This window comes from Antechinus flavipes, chromosome 1, assembly GCF_016432865.1.
Source record: "Antechinus flavipes isolate AdamAnt ecotype Samford, QLD, Australia chromosome 1, AdamAnt_v2, whole genome shotgun sequence".
Taxonomy (NCBI): Eukaryota; Metazoa; Chordata; class Mammalia; order Dasyuromorphia; family Dasyuridae; genus Antechinus; species Antechinus flavipes.
Window position 1 is genome coordinate 49916238 of NC_067398.1, and position 21506 is coordinate 49937743.

The 21506-nt window shown below is 37.9% G+C and overlaps 1 protein-coding gene across 1 annotated transcript in view; it reads left to right on the top strand.

Moving 5' to 3' along the window:
- The first annotated feature begins 4494 nt into the window (after nt 1-4494).
- The window catches only part of SLC6A11 (solute carrier family 6 member 11), a 174873-nt gene continuing 157861 nt past the window's right edge, over nt 4495-21506 (top strand). Inside the window, exons 1-3 of the mRNA XM_051982320.1 lie at nt 4495-5260; nt 15479-15613; nt 16913-17053. Of these exons, the coding sequence (XP_051838280.1) occupies nt 5038-5260; nt 15479-15613; nt 16913-17053 (499 nt within the window). The 5' untranslated portion in view covers nt 4495-5037. The remainder of the gene's footprint in view (nt 5261-15478; nt 15614-16912; nt 17054-21506) is intronic.

The window sequence follows — 21506 nt, forward strand, 5'->3', positions numbered from 1 at the left end:
TTGTATATGTAAATATGTATATACATGTACATATATACTCATGTTGTAGTATACTGTTATATATAGTGATATATATGTATGTATACACACTCACCTCATACATACAAGAAAGCAGAAATGACAAGATTTAGCAAAGAACTGGGTATATAAGGTGAGTGAGAGTAAGGAATCAAAGATGATACTGAAGTTTTGTGCCTAGATGACTGGAAACATGGAGGTTCCTTGAGGAAGCTTTGGAAAGAAAAATAATAAGTTTCTGTTTTGGACACATTTGAGATGCTTATGTTATTGAGTGACTATAAATCAGGAAATATGCTTTTGCTAGTCATTTGTTTCAGTTGTATCCAACTCTTCATGATCCCATTTGTGGTTTTCTTGGCAAAGAAATTGGGGTAGTTTGCCATTTCCTTCACCAGTTCATTTTACAGATGAAGAAACTGAGGCAAATAGGGGTAAGTGACTTGCTGAAGGTCACATAACTAGTAAGTATCTGAATTTGATTTGAACTCAGGAAGACAAGTCATCCTAACTCCAGGCCCTGAACTCTATCCATCAAGCCATCCAGCTGCCAGAAAATAAAGTTTGGTAAATAGATGTAGGAGACATCTGCATAGAGATAAATGGGAGCTGATAAGATTCCCCCACAGGGCAGGAAAGACTGAAAAGAAAGAAGACCTAGAACAAAACTTGAGAGATACCTATAGAATGCAGAAGCAGCAAAAAGGTCTGTGAAGGAACAGTCAGACAGGTGGGCAGAGAGCCAAGACAGTACAGTATCACAGAAATGCTGAGAAGAGAGCAGCCCAAAAGGAGGAAGTGATCAACATTTTCAATCATTACAGAGAGATTTAGAAGGATGAAAAATGAAAAAAGGCAATAGAACTGATAGTACAAAATTATCCATTAACTCTGGAAAGTTGAATTTTCAGTTGAATGATTGGATTGGAAATCAGATTAAAGGGATTTAGAAGAGAATAAGAGAAAAAAAAGTAGAAGCATTCAATGGTCAATGACTTTCTGAAGGAGTCATGATAGAGAGGAGAGATAAAGGATAGTAGCCAGCTTGGAGTTACATGAGGAAGAAGCAAGATGGGGCTGCTCTCAGAGAATAGCCTCATTTTTTCCAGTGAAGGTCCTTAGCTATGGAAAGGATTGAAAAGAAATGACAAGATTTGCAGCAGCTGCTATAGTCTTTGATAATGAATTGATCAAGGAAGAGTAGAATGATGATATTGCTTAGTTGAGATCATCTAAGAAAAAATTGTAGTGGCTCCAGTCAACATCATATAGATCATAAAATACTGGAAGAGATCTCATTTTAGAGATGAGGAAACAAGTCCAGGAAGATAAGTGCCTAGATGTGGGTCATCCCAGCAGAAAGAGTCAGAAGGAAAATTGAAAAGAGTTCCTTCTGGATTCTTAGAGTCTTGCCTCCAAATGAAATGCCTGTAGAATAAACATGTATAAAGCTTTCTAGGGCATATATAAATAAATCAAAGCAAGACAGTCCTGTAACCGATTATGTGCTTTTCATTTATTTAAAAAGCCCTGGGAAAGACACCTTCCAGGATAGGGACACAAATTGTGGGAATTGGAAAAAACCTCTAGGGAGCAATAAGGGACTGGGCAGAAGATTGGCTGAGAGTGCCAGAGGAACAGAGTTTGATGTATGTGTCTGAGCATGCCAGAAAGCTAACTAGAAGTTTGTACACAGTCCATTGTAAGTAAAAATCTCAAAATAAATGGTCAAAGAGCTTTAAGTATGCATCAATTTATGTCTTGAACTGACTGTGCGTTCTGCAAAGAACTATCCCTATTGATATATTAAGTGATGTTCAAGGATACAACCTTCAGTTATCTAAAAAAAAAAAAAAAAAAACCAAACACTTCCTTTCCAGTGATATAAAATATCTTACTATGTTAACATTCCCTTTAGAGAATCAGTAGATTTTAATTGGGATACTAACTCAGATATCTACTGTAACCAGCTAGGTAGCCCAATAAATAGAGAGTATAGCGCCTAGAGTCAAGAAGTTCAAATCTGAACTCAGGCACTTGCCAACCTCAGTTTCCCCAAATGAAAAAAGTATTAATAAAAAATATACTTCACAGGTATGCTATCTTTTTAAAAAAAATTATTACAGCTTTTTATTTACAAGATATATGCATAAGTAATTTTTCAGCATTGACAGTTGCAAATCCTTTTGTTCCAACTTTTTCCCTCCTTCCCCTCACCCCTTCCCCCAGATGGCAAGTTGACCAATACATGTTAAATATGTTAACATATAAGTCAAATACAATATATGTATACATGTCCAAACAGTTATTTTGCTGTATAAAAAGAGTTGGACTTTGAAATAGTGTACAATTAGCCCGTGAAGGAAATCAAAAATGCAGGCGGACAAAAATAGAGGGATTGGAAATTCTATGTAGTGGTTCATAGTCATCTCCCAGAGTTCTTTCCCTGGGTGTAGCTGGTTTAGTTCATTACTGCTCTGTTGGAACTGATTTGGTTCATCTCATTGTTGAAGAAGGCCACGGCCATCAGAATTGATCATCATATAGTATTGTTGTTGAAGTATATAATGATCTCCTGGTCCTGCCCCTTTCACTCAGCGTCACTTCATATAAGTCTCTCCAGGCCTTTCTGAACTCATCCTGCTGGTCATTTCTTACAGAACAATAATATTCCATAATATTCATATACCACAATTTAGTCAGCCATTCTCCAATTGATGGGCATCCACTCAGTTTCCAGTTTCTGGCCACTACAAAGAGACCTGTCACAAACATTCTTGCACATACAGGTCCCTTTCCCTTCTTTAGTATCTCTTTGGGATATAAGCCCAGTAGTAACACTACTGGGTCAAAGGGAATGCACAATATGATAGCTTTTTGAGCATAGTTCCAAATTGCTCTCCAGAATGGCTGGATGTGTTCACAATTCCAACAACAATGTATCCGTGTCCCTGTTTTCTCACATCCCCTCCAACATTTTGCATTATCTTTCCATATCATTCTAGCCAGTCTGACAGGTGTGTAGTGATATCTCAGAGTTGTCTTAATTTGCATTTCTCTGATTAATAATGACTTGGAGCATCTTTTCATATGGCTAGAAATAGTTTCAATTTCTTGTCTGAGAATTGTCTGTTCATATCCTTTGACAATTATAGAATGGAGAATGGCTTGATTTCTTATAAATTAGAATCAATTCTCTGTGTATTTTGAAAATTTGAAAAGGTTTTATCAGAACCTTTGACTGTAAAAATGTTTTCCCAGTTTATTGCTTCCCTTCTAATCTTGTCTGCATTAGTTTTGTTTGTACAAAAACTTTTCAAATTGATATAATCAAATTTTTCTATTTTGTGATCAATAATGATCTCTAGTTCTTCTTTGGTCATAAATTCCTTCCACAGGTCTGAGAGGTAAACTATCCTATGCTCTTCCAATTTATTTCCAATCTCATTCTTTATGCCTGTGTCATGAACCCATTTTGACCTTATCTTTATATATGGTGTTGTGGGTCCATGCCTAGTTTCTGTCATACTAATTTCCAATTTTCCACAGGGCTGTTATGATGATCGAATAGGATCACATGTTTATTAGCCTAGTATAGAGTAGGTGTTTAATAAACATTGGTTCCCCATTCATGAGAACGTTTCTTAGCTTCTCAGAAGCTGTTTCCTCCTTTATAAAATGGAGATAATACTTGTGTCAACTATCTTCTGGAGTTGTAATGAAAGAGTTGTATGAAGTTTGAGAGCTAAAATCATTAGTCTAGCCTCTCTCATACTAGAGAATACCCCCAAATGATAACATCTACATCTTTAACACTAAGTTGAGAGAGACAAGATCACTGGGACAAGATAAAGGCAGTAGACAATGTCTTGGGAATCGTCTCGAGATCCTGTAGGTGAAAGGCAGGCGGCAAGGAGTTGAGGGAGGGCTGCGGGCTGAACTCTGGTCTCCATCCACTGTACTGGGCCCACTAAGCATCTTGGAAAAGATCTCACTCTGCTCCTTTTACTTCTCATTGCCAGCTCCCTCAGACCTGCCCCCCCCCGCCCCGCCCCCACCAAAGGTGGGTGTGTAGGGAAGCGAGAGAGAAGGAAGGGCCGTAGTAAATGAGTAGAGACAAACTGTTCAGGCCACGGGGCTGCCGCGTTCTCCGGTTTTGCCGAGAGGGGATTCGGGGGCGGGGAGCTGTCCTCTGTATCCTCTCCTCCCCGTTCTTCCCTCTTTCCCAGGACAGGAAAGGGGCCGATCGCGAGCAGGGCCCAGGTTGAGGCTGGGACCAATTTGGGAGCGTCCCGGTGCAGCGATCCAGAAGGCTGGGCGAGATGGTGCATGTGGGGACTAGAGGCAGGGGACTGGCCTGGCTGGCCGCCGCTCTCCGCGGATGAAGCATTGCCGGCAGAGTGCGCTGGGAGCAGCCACATCCGTGGGTGAGAAGCTGAGCCGCCCGAGCCAAAGCTGGGGAGGGCGCGGAGGAGGGGGAAGAGAGGAAGGGAGAGTAAAAGGGAGGCCAGAGAGCGAGTGCGCCCGCCCCCGCCTCCGCCGCCTCTCCAGGACTACCCCGCTAAGCGAAGCCGAACCCAACCAAGCCAGCAGGAGAGGCAAGCGGAGGCGAAGGAAGCAGAGGGGAGACAAGCTAAGCCGAGCAAGGCTGCCCACCCCGGATCCCCAGTGAAGGGCTCGGGCCGTGCACTCCCTGGCTTCGCCAGTTCCTGTGCCTACCCCCGTCCCTGGCACGGTATCCCATCCTGCCAACTTGTCTTCTTCCCCCGCCGCCCATCTGCCCTCTCCACGCCTCCCGCCCTCCGGGCCCCCTCCCCCTTTCCTCCTCTCTCCCCCCTCCTCAGTGCCTCCAGAAAACCCAGCCCTCCCGGGGCGGCCCCGCAGTGCCAGGGACCCGGGGAGCCACCGCCGCCTGCGCGCTCTTCTGATCTGCCCTAGCCCAGCACGCAGGCTTCCAGTCCGCCCTCCCGTCCCACGGTCCGTCAGACAGTTCCACCATCAGTCAGTTAGCCCGGAGCCATGACCGCCGAAAAGGCTCTGCCCATAGGCAACGGGAAAGCGGCGGAGGAGGCGCGGGACCCCGAGGCCTCCAGTGCTAGCTTGGTGTCCAGCCGCGACAAGAAGGTTCACGAGCGGGGCCACTGGAACAACAAGGTTGAGTTTGTGCTGAGCGTAGCGGGCGAGATCATCGGGCTGGGCAACGTGTGGCGCTTTCCTTACCTGTGCTACAAGAATGGAGGAGGTGAGGGAGGGGCGCGCGCGGCAGGGGAGGAGGGTTCGGAGGCTCCGAGTTAGGATTCTACCCTAGCTGAGCCAGAGGCGGGAGGGAGGGGGCGGCGGAGATGGGGAAGAGGTGACCTGGGAGGAGGGGAGGTGCCCGCCAGTTGGCCCAGCGGGGACGGGACACTCAGCCTCGGGAACTGTCTTCGGACTGGCAGCTTTTCTACGTGAGCGAAGTTTCCGTGTGTGTGTCGCTGAGACTTGCACACCTAAGAGGGACATTTGAATGGCATGGTTTACAATTAGGAGCCCCCAACTGCACCCTTCTGATGAGTTTATACAGCCCAGCGCAACGTAAGCTCCTTGAGGACAGACTATTCCATTTCTGTCTTTATCATCTATGTCTAGGCATTTAATTAATGTCTGACGCATTTAATAAAAGTTTGTTGCTTTGGATTGGACTGTGACGTTCACTTCTGAAACTCATCTTACTTTTGAGGATGAGAACACACACTTACGCTTGAAACCAGGACTTTTATTTATTTATTTCTATATTGATGGTACAGAGACACTCACACACTTCATACTTTGGGGAAATTACCATCTTGGCCTGCCTGCAAATATCTCTTGAGATTTCAGTAACACACCTCCCCAGATATTGTTTGGTCATCGAAATAACTGTTTGGTTTTAGATAATATTTATAAAAAAAAGCAGTGTACCTCAGGCCCTCTCCAAAGACTGAACAATAAAACAAATACACACAAATTCATTTGCTAACTCATTCAACTGTGTTAATTTCATATTAGCTATGGTCAGTCCCCAATCTTCCTTCCAGCACCACCCTAAATAAAATCCCTACCTGTATAAGCCTTCGTAATAAAGTGGATCACTGTATTTGAAAACATGCTAGAGGAGTTTTAAGATCCCTCAGAATTTTACTATACAAAGTAGAGGATTTGAGCCTAATTGTTGCCTCTGATGTTTTTAATCTGTGTGACCTTGGGTAATTCACTTAAATTCTGCTGCCCTTAGTTTTTTTTATTAGTAAAATAAAAGGGCCCTGCTGAACCCAACTGACCAAGTAATATCAAAGATAACATTTGTAAAAAGACTTTGCATTTCTCGGGGTGATGTGTATATTTTCTAGTAGTGAAAGAGTAAGGCAGTCTGGTGCATTAGTATAATTAATCAGGGGGTAAGCATTTATTAAGTAACTGCTGTATGCCAGGCACTTTGTTGAGCACCGGGGACCACAAAGAAAGTCAAAGAAGAGTTCCTACCCTAGAGGAGCTCACAGTCTAATGGGAAAGACAATATGAACAATTATGTACAAACAAAGTATAGACAGGTTAAGCAGGAAATAATCAGTAGAGGGAACGCACTAGAATTAAGAGGAGTCGGGACAGGCTTCCTATAGAGATTTTAGTTAGGACTTGAAGGAAGCCAGGGAATTCAGGAAGCAGAGATGAGGAAGAGCATTTCCACAGGGTAATAGCCAGTGAAAATGGTGAGTCTAGAGATAAAGTGTCTTGTACAATAGAACCCTGGACTGAACATTAGGAGACCTGAAGTGCATTCATGACACTGGTAGCTTTATTATTTTGAACAATTGATTTGACTTCTCTCGCCTTGGCTGGTATTTCTAAGCTTTCTTCTAACATGTTAGGGTTATGAATCGAGGAGAGAAATTGACTTTAATAGGCATATTGCTGAGCTTTCATTTCCTCAGATCTGCTCACCTTATGACAGGGAATGAAAGAGAAGGAACTTTAATTAAGGGACAGTAGCAACAAATGGTTCCATTTGTCTCTGTCCCATTTCACTCTCACCACCCAAAAAGTGGTTCAGAATCTCAGCAGTTGTGAGGGAAATATCCCAGGGAGAAAAAAAGGAACTTCTGATATCCCTAGTGTTTTTTCCCCTTGACCCTAGGGAAGCTTGTGCAGTCAATTTTGGTAATCTACAACTAAGTGGATATTCCTTAGGTAGTTTAAATAATATGCCTTTCCAATAACATGTATTACTGTTTTTCAAATGTATGTAGATGTTTTGATAAATAAATGTAAATTCATTTAAAAAATTTCATAATTGAAAATAGCCTTTTGTTGTCCTGAATTTTTCAATATAATATAAATATAAAACTGTTATGAAGAGGTCCAACTTTCTTTTTAAACACTACAATAAGGTTTACTACTCATTTCTGCCCTAGAGAATAGAAAGAGTAGCCAAAGCATGTCCACAAGATAGATTTCCCTTCAATATAGAAAGGAGGGACCAGTTGACTACTGTGTTCTTTACAAAAAGCCTCGCCACATATCACATCATGCTAACTTTGTAGTCCAAAGAAGTGGTTAGGTGGGTGTTACCTTGAGGGATTTGTCCAAGTCTCTTCCTTCAGTTAGTCTCAGCTTTTTCATACATAAAATGCTGAAGTTCAACTAGATAGTGCTTTTTAAGGCCTCTAACTATTTCAACCTTCTATGTATAGCACTGTGGGGATAGTGTAATGAGTTTTAGCAAGTCTTGCAACAGACACCCACAACAAAAGTAAAACAAGATTTTATTTTTTTATTAATAATCTTAATTTGTTATTATTTAGCATCAATGTACTACTTAGAAATTTCTCTGGGTCTATCTTTTTATTTAGCAATTATTTATAAGGATCTTTTTAGACTGCACAGTGATGGTGAAAGACTAAAGTCATCAGGATCAGTAAATTCAAGCCAAGAAAAAGTAGATAATTCAGAGTCACAATTGAGTTCCAATTGAGCCTCAGACACTAAATGTGTAACTTGGGGAGAATCACTTAACCTGTATGTCTCAGTTTCTTCATTTATAAAATGGTGCTATCTCACTAAGTTATTATCAAATGAGATATTTATAAAGTGCTTGGCAAACCTTAAAGCACTATATTAATACTAGTTATTATAATTGATTTTTACAATTATTTTCAATATATTTTCCTTAATTACATGTTAAAAATATTTTAAACATGTTTTTAAAAAAGTTTTGAGTTCCAAATTCTATTCTCTCCCTCCCCCCCTTCTCTCCTTGCTAAGACAATCAGTACTTATTAACTATTTGAACACACTTCAGATCTTAATGAACTTAGACGCCCATCTGATAGAATATTCATCCTAAATTGCCTCCACCTTCATCCAAAACTCAAAATTTGCTTGCATGATTTCTATAAGATAAGGCCCACAGGATGTTCTTCTCACTTTGTTATAGGGACACTGCCTTAAAACACACACACACACACACACACACACACACACACACACACACACACTTCAACCCAGCACATTCAAGTGGCTCATTTTGCATGTAGGATGTTTTTCATCTGCCCAAAGTCTCTTTCTCAAGGTTCTTTCTGTGCCAATGGAATGGTGAGAACAGAAGAGAAGGGCCACTTCTTGGTTTGAGCTGTTTTCTTTGGAGACTTGCATAAATAGAGCAAGTTGATCTGAGGCTGCTCAGCACTGGTAATGAGGGGGCTTTAGCAGTATTTGTATGAGAGCTAGGTCTGAAAAGCAAAACTGCTATCCTGTCTTCTGCTGTGAGAAAGCTACTGCCAATGCTCAGATTCTACATGCTGAATTGTCCAGTTTGGTATCATGTTGAAAATCTGTCTCAAGATAGGAAATTCTTGAATTCAGGTCCTGCTTCTCTCTCTGTCTCTGTTTCTGTCTCCGTCTCTCTGTCTCTGTCATTCTCTGTCTCTGTCTTTCTCTTTGTCTGTCTGTCTTTCTGTTGCTGTCTGTCTCTCTGTCTTTGTTCCTCTGTCTCTCTGTCTCTCTGTGTGTGTCTCTCTCTTTCTCTTTCTCTGCTTCTCTCTGTCTCTCTTTCTCTCACACACCACACACACACACACACACACACACACACACACACACACACACACAAACGCACGCACGTGCAGGCACTATAAGACATGGAGAATCCCTTCATTCCACAAAGATTTCTAAGACTTAGTTACAGATGTCTTGTCAATTTAAGTAAATGAGGGAAGCTTCCAATAACAAAGACATCAAATATCTGAACCAAAAGAAAATTTTAAAACATTGTTTTGGGCACATAATAACAAAACATTTAACTCATCTTTTGCCAAAATGACTGCCTGCAGATTTTCTGATTTCTGAAATATGTTCTATAACACTTTGCTATGTGAAGAAAAGGAAGTTGATAAGCAACCAATTAGAAAAATCTTATTTCGATACTTTGGTATTCACTGCCATAGCAGGTTTTTTAATACTAGCATAAAAATACAGAAGGAAAAGTTTCATCGAAAAAAGTCCAATGGTATATTGTAGTAAAAAAAGCTCTGATAGTGATCCAGGAGACCTCAGGTCAATCACCAACCCACTTACTCCAACGACACATTTCACTATTCCAGGTCTATTTTTGCTCATCTATAAAAGCAAGGGATTGGATAAGATGGTCTCTAAAATCTCAACTACCTCTGTAACAATGTATGTTTCTAGTGATTTTGCTTTTAAGCTAATAACCCCAAATCTTCCCAAAATTGTATGTATATATACACACATGTGTCCTCATACACACACACATATACAGATATGTTTATGTATACACACGTATACACATATATATGTACATATATATATTATCTCGGATGGGTTATCAGAAGAACCTTTTAAATATGCATTCTCAGACAAAGGGCTTTGGTCATATTCAATTTGCAAGATTAGGTTAGGTACCAAATGTCAAGTGATACTTTACTTTTAAAAAATTACATAATGATTCAATGTTAAACCATCTCCAAAAATGAAACCAAAATAAACCAAAAAAAATTTTTGCTCAGCAAAGAGATGATACTTATCAGATATTTTTTGCTACATTTAAACATTGGATTTCCTACATTTAAACAATGGATCTCTTTAGCAATTCAGTATTATTCTTGCCTAATGTGAAATGTTGAAATGAGTTAGACCACTGAAAGATTCAGAGACTAAGTGAAAAAGGTTTTTTTTTTTTTTCCCATGAAGGAACTACTGCCTGCTTAGGCAGCTAACAGCTATCTAGATAAATCATGTAATTGACAGGCATTTATTATGCACCTATTATATGCCAAATGAAGGTGATACAAAGATAAAAGGGAAGCAGTCCCTAAATCCCAAGAAGATTACCCACCTAGTTAGGTAACACTTAATACTAATCAGTTTACAGGAATGAGGGAGGCAGAAGGATCAGTAATTTCCTTAGTAGTTCCACAAAATACAGATTACATGAACTCTCCAGGGTTCTGTTGTTATTAATTAATCACATGTGGAATTTGAATTTAGTTCTTCTCCTCTCTAAGCTCAGCATTTTATCTGCTGTACCAAGATGCTGCCTCCATACTTAGAGATTAAACTCTTTTTAAAGGTGATTTACTTTAGTATACTGCCATTTTAAAGGAAACTTTTATATTACAGGCAAAAATATATTGTTATTGGATATGTTTTCACTGTTAACAAGGAAAGAGGAAGATTTGGGAGAAATTTAATACCAATTGGACTAAACTTAATTCACTTTGGTTATTTTAATTTATTCCAAAGATGAAACAATACAAAGAATACTAGAGAGACAGCCAGACAGACAGACACAGAGACACAGAAACAGTGACAGAGAAAGAGACAGAGATAACGACAGAGACACATAGAGACAGAGAGAACAAGAACCACTATTTCTTTCCTTTAACTATTGATACATTTTTTTTTCTTTAGCAACATGCTCATTTCTCAATTAACCATACTTCTTTCCCCTAAATCCTTCCTTGTAACAAGACAAAATACTTAAGGAAAATGTATTAACAAAACAACCATGTCTGGCAGAATTTGCAACATTCCATTCCCATCGTTTCCCAACCTCTCTATGGAATGTATTTCAGCATCTGTTCTCAAGGACCAAAATTGGTCATTGCAATTTATCTGAATTTGATCTCCTTTTATTGTCATTTTAATTCATATTATTTTAGTCACTGTGTATATTATCTGTCTAATTCTGTTTAATTCACTTTATATTAATTCATGCTATATCAGTTCATACAAGTCTTCCTATGTTTCTCTGAGTTCTTCACGGTTGTGACTATAGTGATATAGCAATTCATTACATACATTCTCCAAATTTCTGCATCTATTTCTCAACTGATAGGCAATCATTTTGTTTATAGTTTTGATTTTTGAGGGGATTAGGCTGCCACACACACACATACAAACACACACACACACACACACACAACTGTGACTATTTTGTTACATACATGGCCTTTTTCTTTCTCACTTACCTCTTTGGAATACATGCCCAAGTGGGTGAGTCAAAGGATTTCATTGCCCTATTCCAAATCTACAAATTTTCTTTTTTTAAACAAATATTTTTGTTTTATTGTTTATACTTTAAACATTCTTTTCTTTTTAAATTGGGCTTCCAAATTCTCTCTTTCTCCCCATCTTATCCCACCCCCACTGAGGAGGTAAACAATATATCAGTTATATATATGAAATCATGAAAAACATTTCCTATATTAAAAAAAATAAAAGTGATACAGCGTTAAAATTATACTTCAGATTCAAAGTACATCAGTTCTCTTTTTAGAGGTGGATAGCATTTTTTTGGTCATAATGAGTTTTTTTGAATTGTTTTGAATCATTGTATTGATCAGAGTAGTCAAGTCTTTTACAGTTGGTCATTATTATAACATTGTTGATACTGTGAACAATGAAACATAGTTCTTACTTTACTTTGAATCACTTTATATAAATCTTGCCATGTTTTCCTGAAACTATGCTTCTTATCGTTTCCCATAGCACAATAATGCTCCATCACAATCACATGCCAGAACTTATTAGTCATTTCTCAGTTGTCAAACATTTCCTTGATTTCCAACTCTTTGGATAAAGATAAAAAAAGCTGCTTATAAATATTTTTATACATATAGATCTTTGACCATTTTCTTTGACCTCTTTGGGATACAGACATAGTAGTGGTATTGTTGGCTAATTCCAAATTTTTCTCCAGAGTGCTTAGACTAATTCACTACTCTAACAACAATCCATTAATATGCCATTTTCCCCTTATCCTCTCCAATATTTGTTGTTTATGATTGTACCTTAGAACTCTTTTAATTTGTCTTTCTCTAATCAATACTAATTTAGAGCATGTTTTCATAAAACTATAGAGAGTTTTGATTTCTTCCTTTGAAAACTGCCTGTTCATATCCATTGATCATTTAACAGTTTAGGGAATTACTCTAATTTTTATTCATTTGATTCAATTCCACACTTGATATATGTTTGAGAAAGGAGACCTGTACGAGAGAAACTTCCTGTAAAATTTTTTGATATTATTTCATTGTCTGATTCCTTTTACAAAATTTAGTATTTCTAATTATCCCTTTTAATTAGATCTATTTTTGCTTTTGCTTTGTCTAAGATCATTATTGCTACCTATTTTTCCCTGCTGAAACATAATAGATTATGCTCCAGCCCTATATTTTAACTCTGTGTGTGTCTTTCTGTTTCAAGTGTCTCTCTTGCAAACAACATCAAGTGTTTATGATCTGATTTATAACCCATTCTGCTATCGACGTTTTGTGGGTGAACTCATAATTCACAGTTATGATTATTGTGTTTCCCTCCATTCTATTCTATTCTGTTCATACCTCTCTGTGTCTTTTTTCTTGTCTCTCCTCAAAAGTATGTTTTGTTTCTAACCATTGCCTCCTTTAATCAGTCCTCCCTTTGATCATCTTCCTCCTTCCTCTTATCCCCTTCTGCTCCTATTTCCCTATTGGGGAAGTTACATTTTTTTGCCCACAACTGAGTGTATAGATGTATGTGTAGATTTTCCCCTATTTGAACCAATTCTGATGACACTGAGCTTCTAGCACTGCCTGCCTTCCCTCCCTCCATATTTCCTCCTCCACTGTAAAAACTCTTCCTTGTACACTTCTTTTAAGTGAGAAAAAGTTCTGAATTCTACCTCTCCTTTCCTCTCTTTATGCAGTATATTGATCTTCCTCATCCCTCCACTTGTTTGGGATATTATTCCAACATAATCAACTCATATCTATGCTTTCTGTGTATGAACGCCTTTTAACTACCTTAATATTGATGAAATCGTTGAGTTACATGTATCATCTTTCCATATAGGAATATAAACAGTTTAACTTTATTGAGAACCTTTTTTTATCTCTTAATGCTCCCCTTGAGTGTTGTGTGCAATTTTCTATTCGGTTCTGGGCTTTTCAGCAGAACCACTTGACAGTCCTCTATTTTATTAAAAATTCATTTCCCCTGAAGGATTATGCTCAGTTTTCCTGAGTAGTTATTCTTGATCCTTTGCCTTCCAGAACATCAAATTCCAAGCCCTTTGATCCTTTAGTGTGGAAACTGTTAACTCTTGAAATCCTTACTGTAGCATCACAATATTTTTAATTGTTTCTTTCTGATTGTTTGGAGAATTTTCTCTTTGATCTGGGAGATCTGGAATTTGAGTATAATATCCCTAGAAGTTTTGACATTGGGATCTGTTTTATGAGGTTATTGGTGGATTCTTTCAGTGTCTTTTCTTTCTGGATCTAAGGAATAAGGGCAGTTTCCTTGATGATTTCTTGAAATATAATGTCTAGGCTTTTTCTTTGATCATGGCTTTCAGATAGCCCAATAATTCTTAAATGATCTCTCCTTGATCTCTTTTCCAGGCTAGCTCTTTTTTTTGAAGAGATATTTTACATTTTCTTCTTCTTTTTTCATTCTTTGTTTCTTAATTTCTTATGGTGGTATTAGCTTCCACTTTCCCAATTCCAATTTTAAGGAATTATTTTCTTCAGTGAGATTTTATACTTTTTTCATTTTGCTAATTCTGTTTTGTTTAAGGACTTCTTTTCTTTGGTGAATTTTATGCCTCTTACCATTAGGTCAATTTTGTTTTTAAGATTTTCTTTTAAGAGGTTTATGCCTCTTTTTTTCTTTTACTAAACTATTAATTTTCTTTTCATACTTTTCTTGCAGTATTCTTATTCTCTATTACTCTTATTCTTCTTTAATTTTTCTAGGAATTATTGTTGGTCTTGAATCCAATTAGCATTTTCTTTGAGACTTTGTTTGTAGCTGTTTTTACATTTTTGTCTTCTTCTGAATTTGTGCCTTGGTCTTCCCTGCCACTATCGAAGCTTTGTATGGTCAAATTCTATTGTTGTTGTTTGCTCATCTTTTCAGTCTATTTCTTCACTTTAAACTTTATGCTAACATTCTGCTTACCTGGATGTGACTAGGCACTGTCCTAAGCTTCAGGGGTTTGTTGCTGCTTTTTTCAAAGATAGTTCTGGGGGTGAGAGTTTTTGGTGCTTGTCTGGGAGAGGTATAGTCACTGTTATCCTGGTCAGCACTCTGCTCTTTACCCAGGTAGGGTTTCTGATTCCCTGCAGCCACAAGTGCTAGCACTCTTTTTGCCTTGGAATGTGACCAGGGTCTCTGCTCCTTTGTGTTGGACCCCCATCCTCCCTCTCAACCTTGGAACTGCAACCCACAACTTTGTATGGGCATTAAAGTTGCCAATCAGTGGCAACTGTACCCAGTGCCAGTATGGGATCTCTTATAATCTCTTTTTGAACAGTTGTCTGACTCCCTCACTGTCTCTAGGCGAGAGTTCTTAAAGCTGTTGCTGCTGTTCTTAGGGCTCTTGCCACTTTGTTTGTGAGCTCCAGATAGGTTTTCACTCTGGTGTTATAAACTTCTGCTGAACTTCTATATTTCCTTGGCCAGGAAAAAAAGTCCTGTCCTGCCCTTTCATTTGAGTTTTATTTTAAAGTTTTTTGGAGGAAAATGTTGAGAGAGTTTGGCTAGGTTCCTTCAAATCCTCCATCTTCTACATTTTTGCTTTTTTCCAAATGAATTAAAATCCAGCTTTTTTTTAAAATATTTTTCTTTCTATGGGAACCCCCATGGAAAGATATTTAATTATTTTATGTCTGATCAATGCCATAACACACAGCCCTCTAAAAGGCTTTTCTTATGGAAAAGATCATTTGTGATTAGTTCACTTCCTGGGTAAAACTAATCTTTTTAAAATCAAGAACATTTGAGAAGGGAAAGAAGATATAGTTTTTCAGGAATGTGTGAAGGCATACTCATCACTCAAAACTTCAAAATATGTGGAAGTAGATTCTAGAAAATGTTAAATTTTGAAGTAGTTTTAGTAAACTGATATCTTTGGCTTGTATTTATTTATTTTTTGCAGGAGCTTTCCTGATTCCATATGTGGTATTTTTTATATGCTGCGGAATACCTGTGTTTTTCCTGGAGACAGCCCTGGGACAATTTACTAGTGAAGGGGGCATCACATGCTGGAGGAAAATCTGCCCCTTATTTGAAGGTAAGTTTCAGGAGCAATCATATATGCATATGTACACATATGTATACATACATATATATGCAAGATTATGCATTTGTCCATGTATGTGTGATTATATGTATTTTTGTAGTGTATGGTTTTGTATTTAATCTGGTATTATGATTTCATTGGGATTACTTTTAACATGAAAAATCCAAAAATACTGCTCTTTCATTCCTACATAGGCCCTACCAGTATGTAGTTAGCAATCTTAGGGGATGCCAGTGATACTGGGAGGTTAAATAACTTCCTTATGGACCTACAGCTAGAATGTATTAGAGGCAGCTTGCTTGTACATTAGCTAAAGAGCACACTTTGGACCTGGGTACATGATATTTCTTTGTGTGTATATGTATGTACTGTATGCTTATCTCAGACCAAATGCACACATATGAACATGTAGCCACATATTTGTGTACATATTGGGCATGTGTCTGTAAGTATGTGTGTGTTGTGTCATTGAAACCTTTCCATATTTTATCCTTTCCAGTTAGCTATTCTCCAGTCGGAGAACAAATGAATTGTTTCTAGTCATTTTTACTGTTATGAATAGGATTACTGTTAGTACTTTAGCACAAGTAGGTCCCTATTTCCCTTTATTGCTATTATATATCCTGAGGACTGGAAAGGAAGAAACAAATGCTGTAAGATATAGGATTGACTGTTTCCTGAGTCTAAAGATATTTACAACTTTACTTTCTTGGGGAAAAGAATTTATGCCATCATAATAGTAGATGGTTTTGTCTTCTACAATTTTTGTTCCTGGCTTCTACCCCTTACCTTCATACCTAATGATTATCTTCATAACAAAACTCTATTCTGTCAATGGATCCATTTCTTGGTACCCTTAACCACAGCTTTAACTATGTGTGCCTATTTTCTCTTGGTTTATAGAGATGCCACATAGTTGGTCCTTAAAAATTTCTTGAATGAGTGAATATTATATATATAATATATATATATGTATATACATACATATATATGCATGTGTGTGTATATATGTATATGTGTGTGCATTTAGCTATACTATATGATGTATAAGTAATAAAAAACTCCTCCTCCCCTCCTCAGGAAAAGTTAAGTTTTTAAGGGTGAGAATTATGCATAGTATCTTGCTGATAGCAGGCATTTAATACATTTTTGTTGAATTAAATTGAATTGAATTGAAATTAAATAATTTGAATCAAATTAAAAGTGTGAAACTGAGAAACCTGACTGGGAGCTTTGAGAAGGGTGAAAGAACTGACTGACTGACATCTGTTTCTCATATTTATTCCTCAGGTATTGGCTATGCGACTCAAGTGATTGAGGCTCACTTAAATGTATACTACATCATCATTCTAGCTTGGGCTATTTTCTATCTGTTCAATTGCTTCACCACGGAGTTACCCTGGGCTACCTGTGGGCATGAATGGAATACAGGTAGGAACCAAAAATCCTCTCTCAATGAGCCCAGGATAATTCCCTATTGCCAGACTGGAATATGGTATAAACTGGAAAATATTCTGAGGGACCTAAACAAGATGGTGGAAGTCCTCGAATTTGTGTAATATGAAATGGGATATATTTAGCCTGAAGAAGATGAGCTAGGAGAAGAGAAGCATGAGTTTTTTCCAAGTATTTAAAGGATTGTAATACGTAAAAGATATTAGACTCCTTATTGATTTGTCTCAAGGGCAGAAATTGGAGCAATGTGTGAGACTTGCAGTGGGGCAAATTTAGGTTTCACAGAAGGAAAACTTTCCAATGAATAAGGCTATTCAAAAATAATAATTCTTGGAAAATTGTGGGTTCCCCCTCATTTGAAATCTCTAAACGATGATTGAGTGACACTTTTCTAATGTATCATAGAGTGGATTATTTTTCAGGTATGGGTTGGAATAAATAACCACAAAAATGTCTTCCAACTTTGAAATTTTCTAATTCTGGAAGAGGAAATACATTTTTAGACTTTCTTAAAGAGAGTGCTTAGGATGAATTCTAAAGAAATCAGGGGAATCTAAGAGTCAGAGTTTGTGAGAGAAAACATTTTAAAAGTGGGGACAATGCATGAAAAAGCATAGGGAGGAGAAATAGTGCATCGATTGTGATGTCAAGTTGGCCGTTGTGGAGTACATGAAGAGGGTAAAGTATTAAATTATTTGAAAGATTGTAAAGAGTTTTAAATGCAAAATAGAAGACTTTATATTTGGTTCTTGAGGTAACAGGGAACCCCTGAAATTTATTGGGAAGGAAGATGACATGATGAGATCTGAACTTTAGCAAAATCACTTTGGCAATAGTGTTGACGTTGAACAGGAGAAGGGAATGACTTGAGGCAGGGAGTGCAATTGAAAGTCGATTGCAAGAGTCCAGGCAAGATATGGAAAAGGTTTGATCTGGGTGATTGCTATGGGAGTGGTTAGAAGGAAAGAGATATAACAGAGATTGTCTACAATTAATTAGATATGTAGTCTGAATTAGGGGGAAGAGCTGAAATCGCAAATTTAGAGACTGGAAAGAAGGTGGTGTCATTGATTGTAACACAAAAAATTGGAAAAATTGTTTCAAACATGCTGTTTGGATACCTATGTGACATATGTGACCAAGTGAACAGGAGATAGTTAGAAATATTGTCTTTTGGGAGGGAGATAATGCTTGGATATAGATTTGGAATTCATTTGCATAGAGAAGGCAATTGAATCCATGGGAACTATTGGGATGGATGTAGAGAGAAAAGAAAAGAGGGAGAAAAGTGAAGAGGGAGTGGGCTTGAGTAGATAATGATTCAGGAATAAAGACTGAAAATGAATAGTTAGAGGAGACAGACAGATAGACAGACAGGCAGGCAATTAGATAAAGACAGAGAGAGAGACACAATGAGAGAGATATACAGAGAGACAGAGAGAAAGAGAGAGACAGAGATATAGGGTGAGACAGATAGATGGAAACAGAGACAGATAGAAAAGAGTAGAATCACAAAATGTTAGAGAGGAGAAAGTATCCAAGAAGAGATCAATGGTGACTTTGCAGAGAACAGTTTCAGCTGACTAAGTCTGGAATTTAGAAATGCAGAGGGTTTAGAAGGGCATGAGAGGAGGGGAAGTGGAGGAGGTGCCATTTTATCCAACCAGACATTTCTCATGATGGGCACTGTCCAAAAGATCACCAGGAAGTTTATGAAGAACAGCTTGCTCCCTGCCATCTGTTGCTGATGGTGAAGAAAAATTGGAAATCTTTCTGAAGAACTTAATGAAATGCTCCAGATTAAATCAATATATATTTTAATTACTCAATGACTTCAATGCAAAAATGAACATAGAGGAGGATGAAAAAGATGTTGGGTTCAAGGTTAAGAAATAAAAGAGAAAAGAAGGAAAAGCATTAATTAGATATCTATTCTGTGCCAGGGTTTATATTGTCTTATTTAATCCTCACATAAAATCTGGGAAATATATACTATTATAATTACCCCCATTTTGCAACAGAGGAAACTGAGGCAAACTTTTCCCAGGTCTCATAGCTACTAAGTCTTCCTGCCTTCAGGGAAACTAGGTGGTGTAGAGGATAGAATGCCAGGCCTGGGAGTTAGGACTTTTTAGTGTTATGAGTTCAAATCTGATCACGATTATTATTAGTGTCATGATTCTGGGCAATTCACCTAGCTTTATTTTCTTTAGTTTTCTTATTTGTAAAATAGGCTGAAGAAGGAAATGGCAAACTACTCTAGTATCTTTGCCAAGAGACCCCAATGGGGTCATGAAGAGTTGGACAAAATTGCAATTAAACAATAACAACTTTCTGACTCTATATCCAGTGAGATACCAGGTCTATATAAAATGACACATCTACATATTATGACTATGTTCTTGGAGTAAACTTGCTTTCCTTAAGGAGATTCAAATGGCTTATCCCCACTCTCCCATCCTAGGTACTGTTTATGCAATACAGCTGAGGAGGGGAGCACAGAATAAATAGCTGCTCGAGGTGTGTTTCTTCAACCCCTAAGATCCTTATTTTGGATAGTTATATTTCTAGAGGATCCATGGAGATTCATGGAGGAGCCATGAGTCTCACAGGATGGGCAGGAATAAATCGATTGTGATCTAGTGTATTGGAAGAAATAACCACATCATTGAGATCATAGATCCATTTGAGAGTATTTGAGGATGGATCCCATTTTTCAAAATGTTTGAAAAATGCTGGACATGGTGAAAGCTGAATATCAACAAAAAGAAGATAAATCAGTCCTATTAGATTGGATGAATAGAGGGAAGAAATCATTTTACAGATGTCATGGATTTAGAAATCATTCCCAAATCATCTGTCTTTGTGCAATTAGTCCATTACCTTGTTAGAATGAAGGAAAGAAACAAATATTTATTAAGTACCGACTAGTTCTAGGCATTTTGCTAAGCCCTAGAACAAGCAAAACTAGCACTAAATTAGAAGAAAAGATTAAGGGAGAGGAAGTACAAGTTTCATCCAGCTTTAAACAAGCTATTAAAGACAAACAAGTGGAAATTCCTAAAGAAAAATAGATCAACGTGTACCATTCCAATTTCCTCTGAAAGTTTACCTGAGGCAAAGCAACCATTGCAAAGAAGAGACCAAAAGCAAAAATATGCAGACAGTTTGGTGCAAAATCTAATTAAGCCAAGTTGTCTTGATGAAAATGTGACCTCTGTATCTGGACTCTGAACATCTTAGTCCCTAATTTGCTATATAAAGATGTATAAATGGTACTAAATAAGGCAGGGTAAATAAAGCAGCAACTCAAAGATGTTTGCTACTGTGGTTGAAGATATTCAGTAAAAAAAAAATGCCCCTATAGATGATGAGACACTTCAGTGACTCCTTATTGGACATGATATTGCATTGGTTGCATCAGGCTAAGGAACAACAGAGAATCTCCTACATAATATCCCCAGGCACTCTAAAGCAGATAATCAATTTTTTTTATGTCATGGATCCCTTGGGTGGCCTGGGGATGAAATCAATGGATCCCTTCTCAGAGTAATGCTTTTAAATGTGTAAAGGGAAATTCAGAGGATTGCAAAAGAAAAGAATTATATTGAAATAATTGCCAAATATTTAAAAAACATATAGTTCAAAGACTGCCATGCTAACAACTCCTATTTTAATGAGTTCATGCTCACAAACCACATAAGAAAAGTGGAAGAAGGAGCAGTTGAGTGGTGCAATAGATAGAGTACCATCCCTGAAGTTCAATATACTGAGTTCAAATACTTCCTCAGACACTAGTTATATGGTTCTGGGTAAGTCACTTAACTCTGATCTTCTAAAACAAAATGAATGGTGGATAGAGCACCAGCCCTGAAGTCAGGAGGGCCTGGGTTCAAATATGTCCTCAGATACTTAACTTGTCCTAATTGTGTGGCCCTGCTAAGTCATTTAACCTCAATTGCCTCAGCAAAAAAAAAAAAAAAATGAATGAAGACAGTAACTGCCCAATTGATTCAGTCCATTAATTTCTTTGTCTTTTGTGGATACTACAATGGACCATGGAACTGAGTCCAGAATTTAACAGACTGAGAGAACTGGATGACATTTTTAATGAACTCCAAGTCCACTCTCTTTTTGGAGGTACCATGGTGTAATCAAATTGGTTTGGAGTCAGAAGAGCTGAATTTAAATTCTGATCTGACGCTCCCTGTGTGACGTCAAAAAAACTCACTAATTTGTCTGGGCATCAGTAAGGTGGGGGATGAGTCTGGGCTAAATTACCTCTCCTGCTCTAGATCTTTGACTCAATAATTTGATAATGAGATAATTCCTCACATAAAATATTTGGGAATCTATCTGCCAAAGGAAAGTCAGGAACTATATGAGCAAAACTACAAAACACTTTCTACACAAATAAAGTCAGATCTAA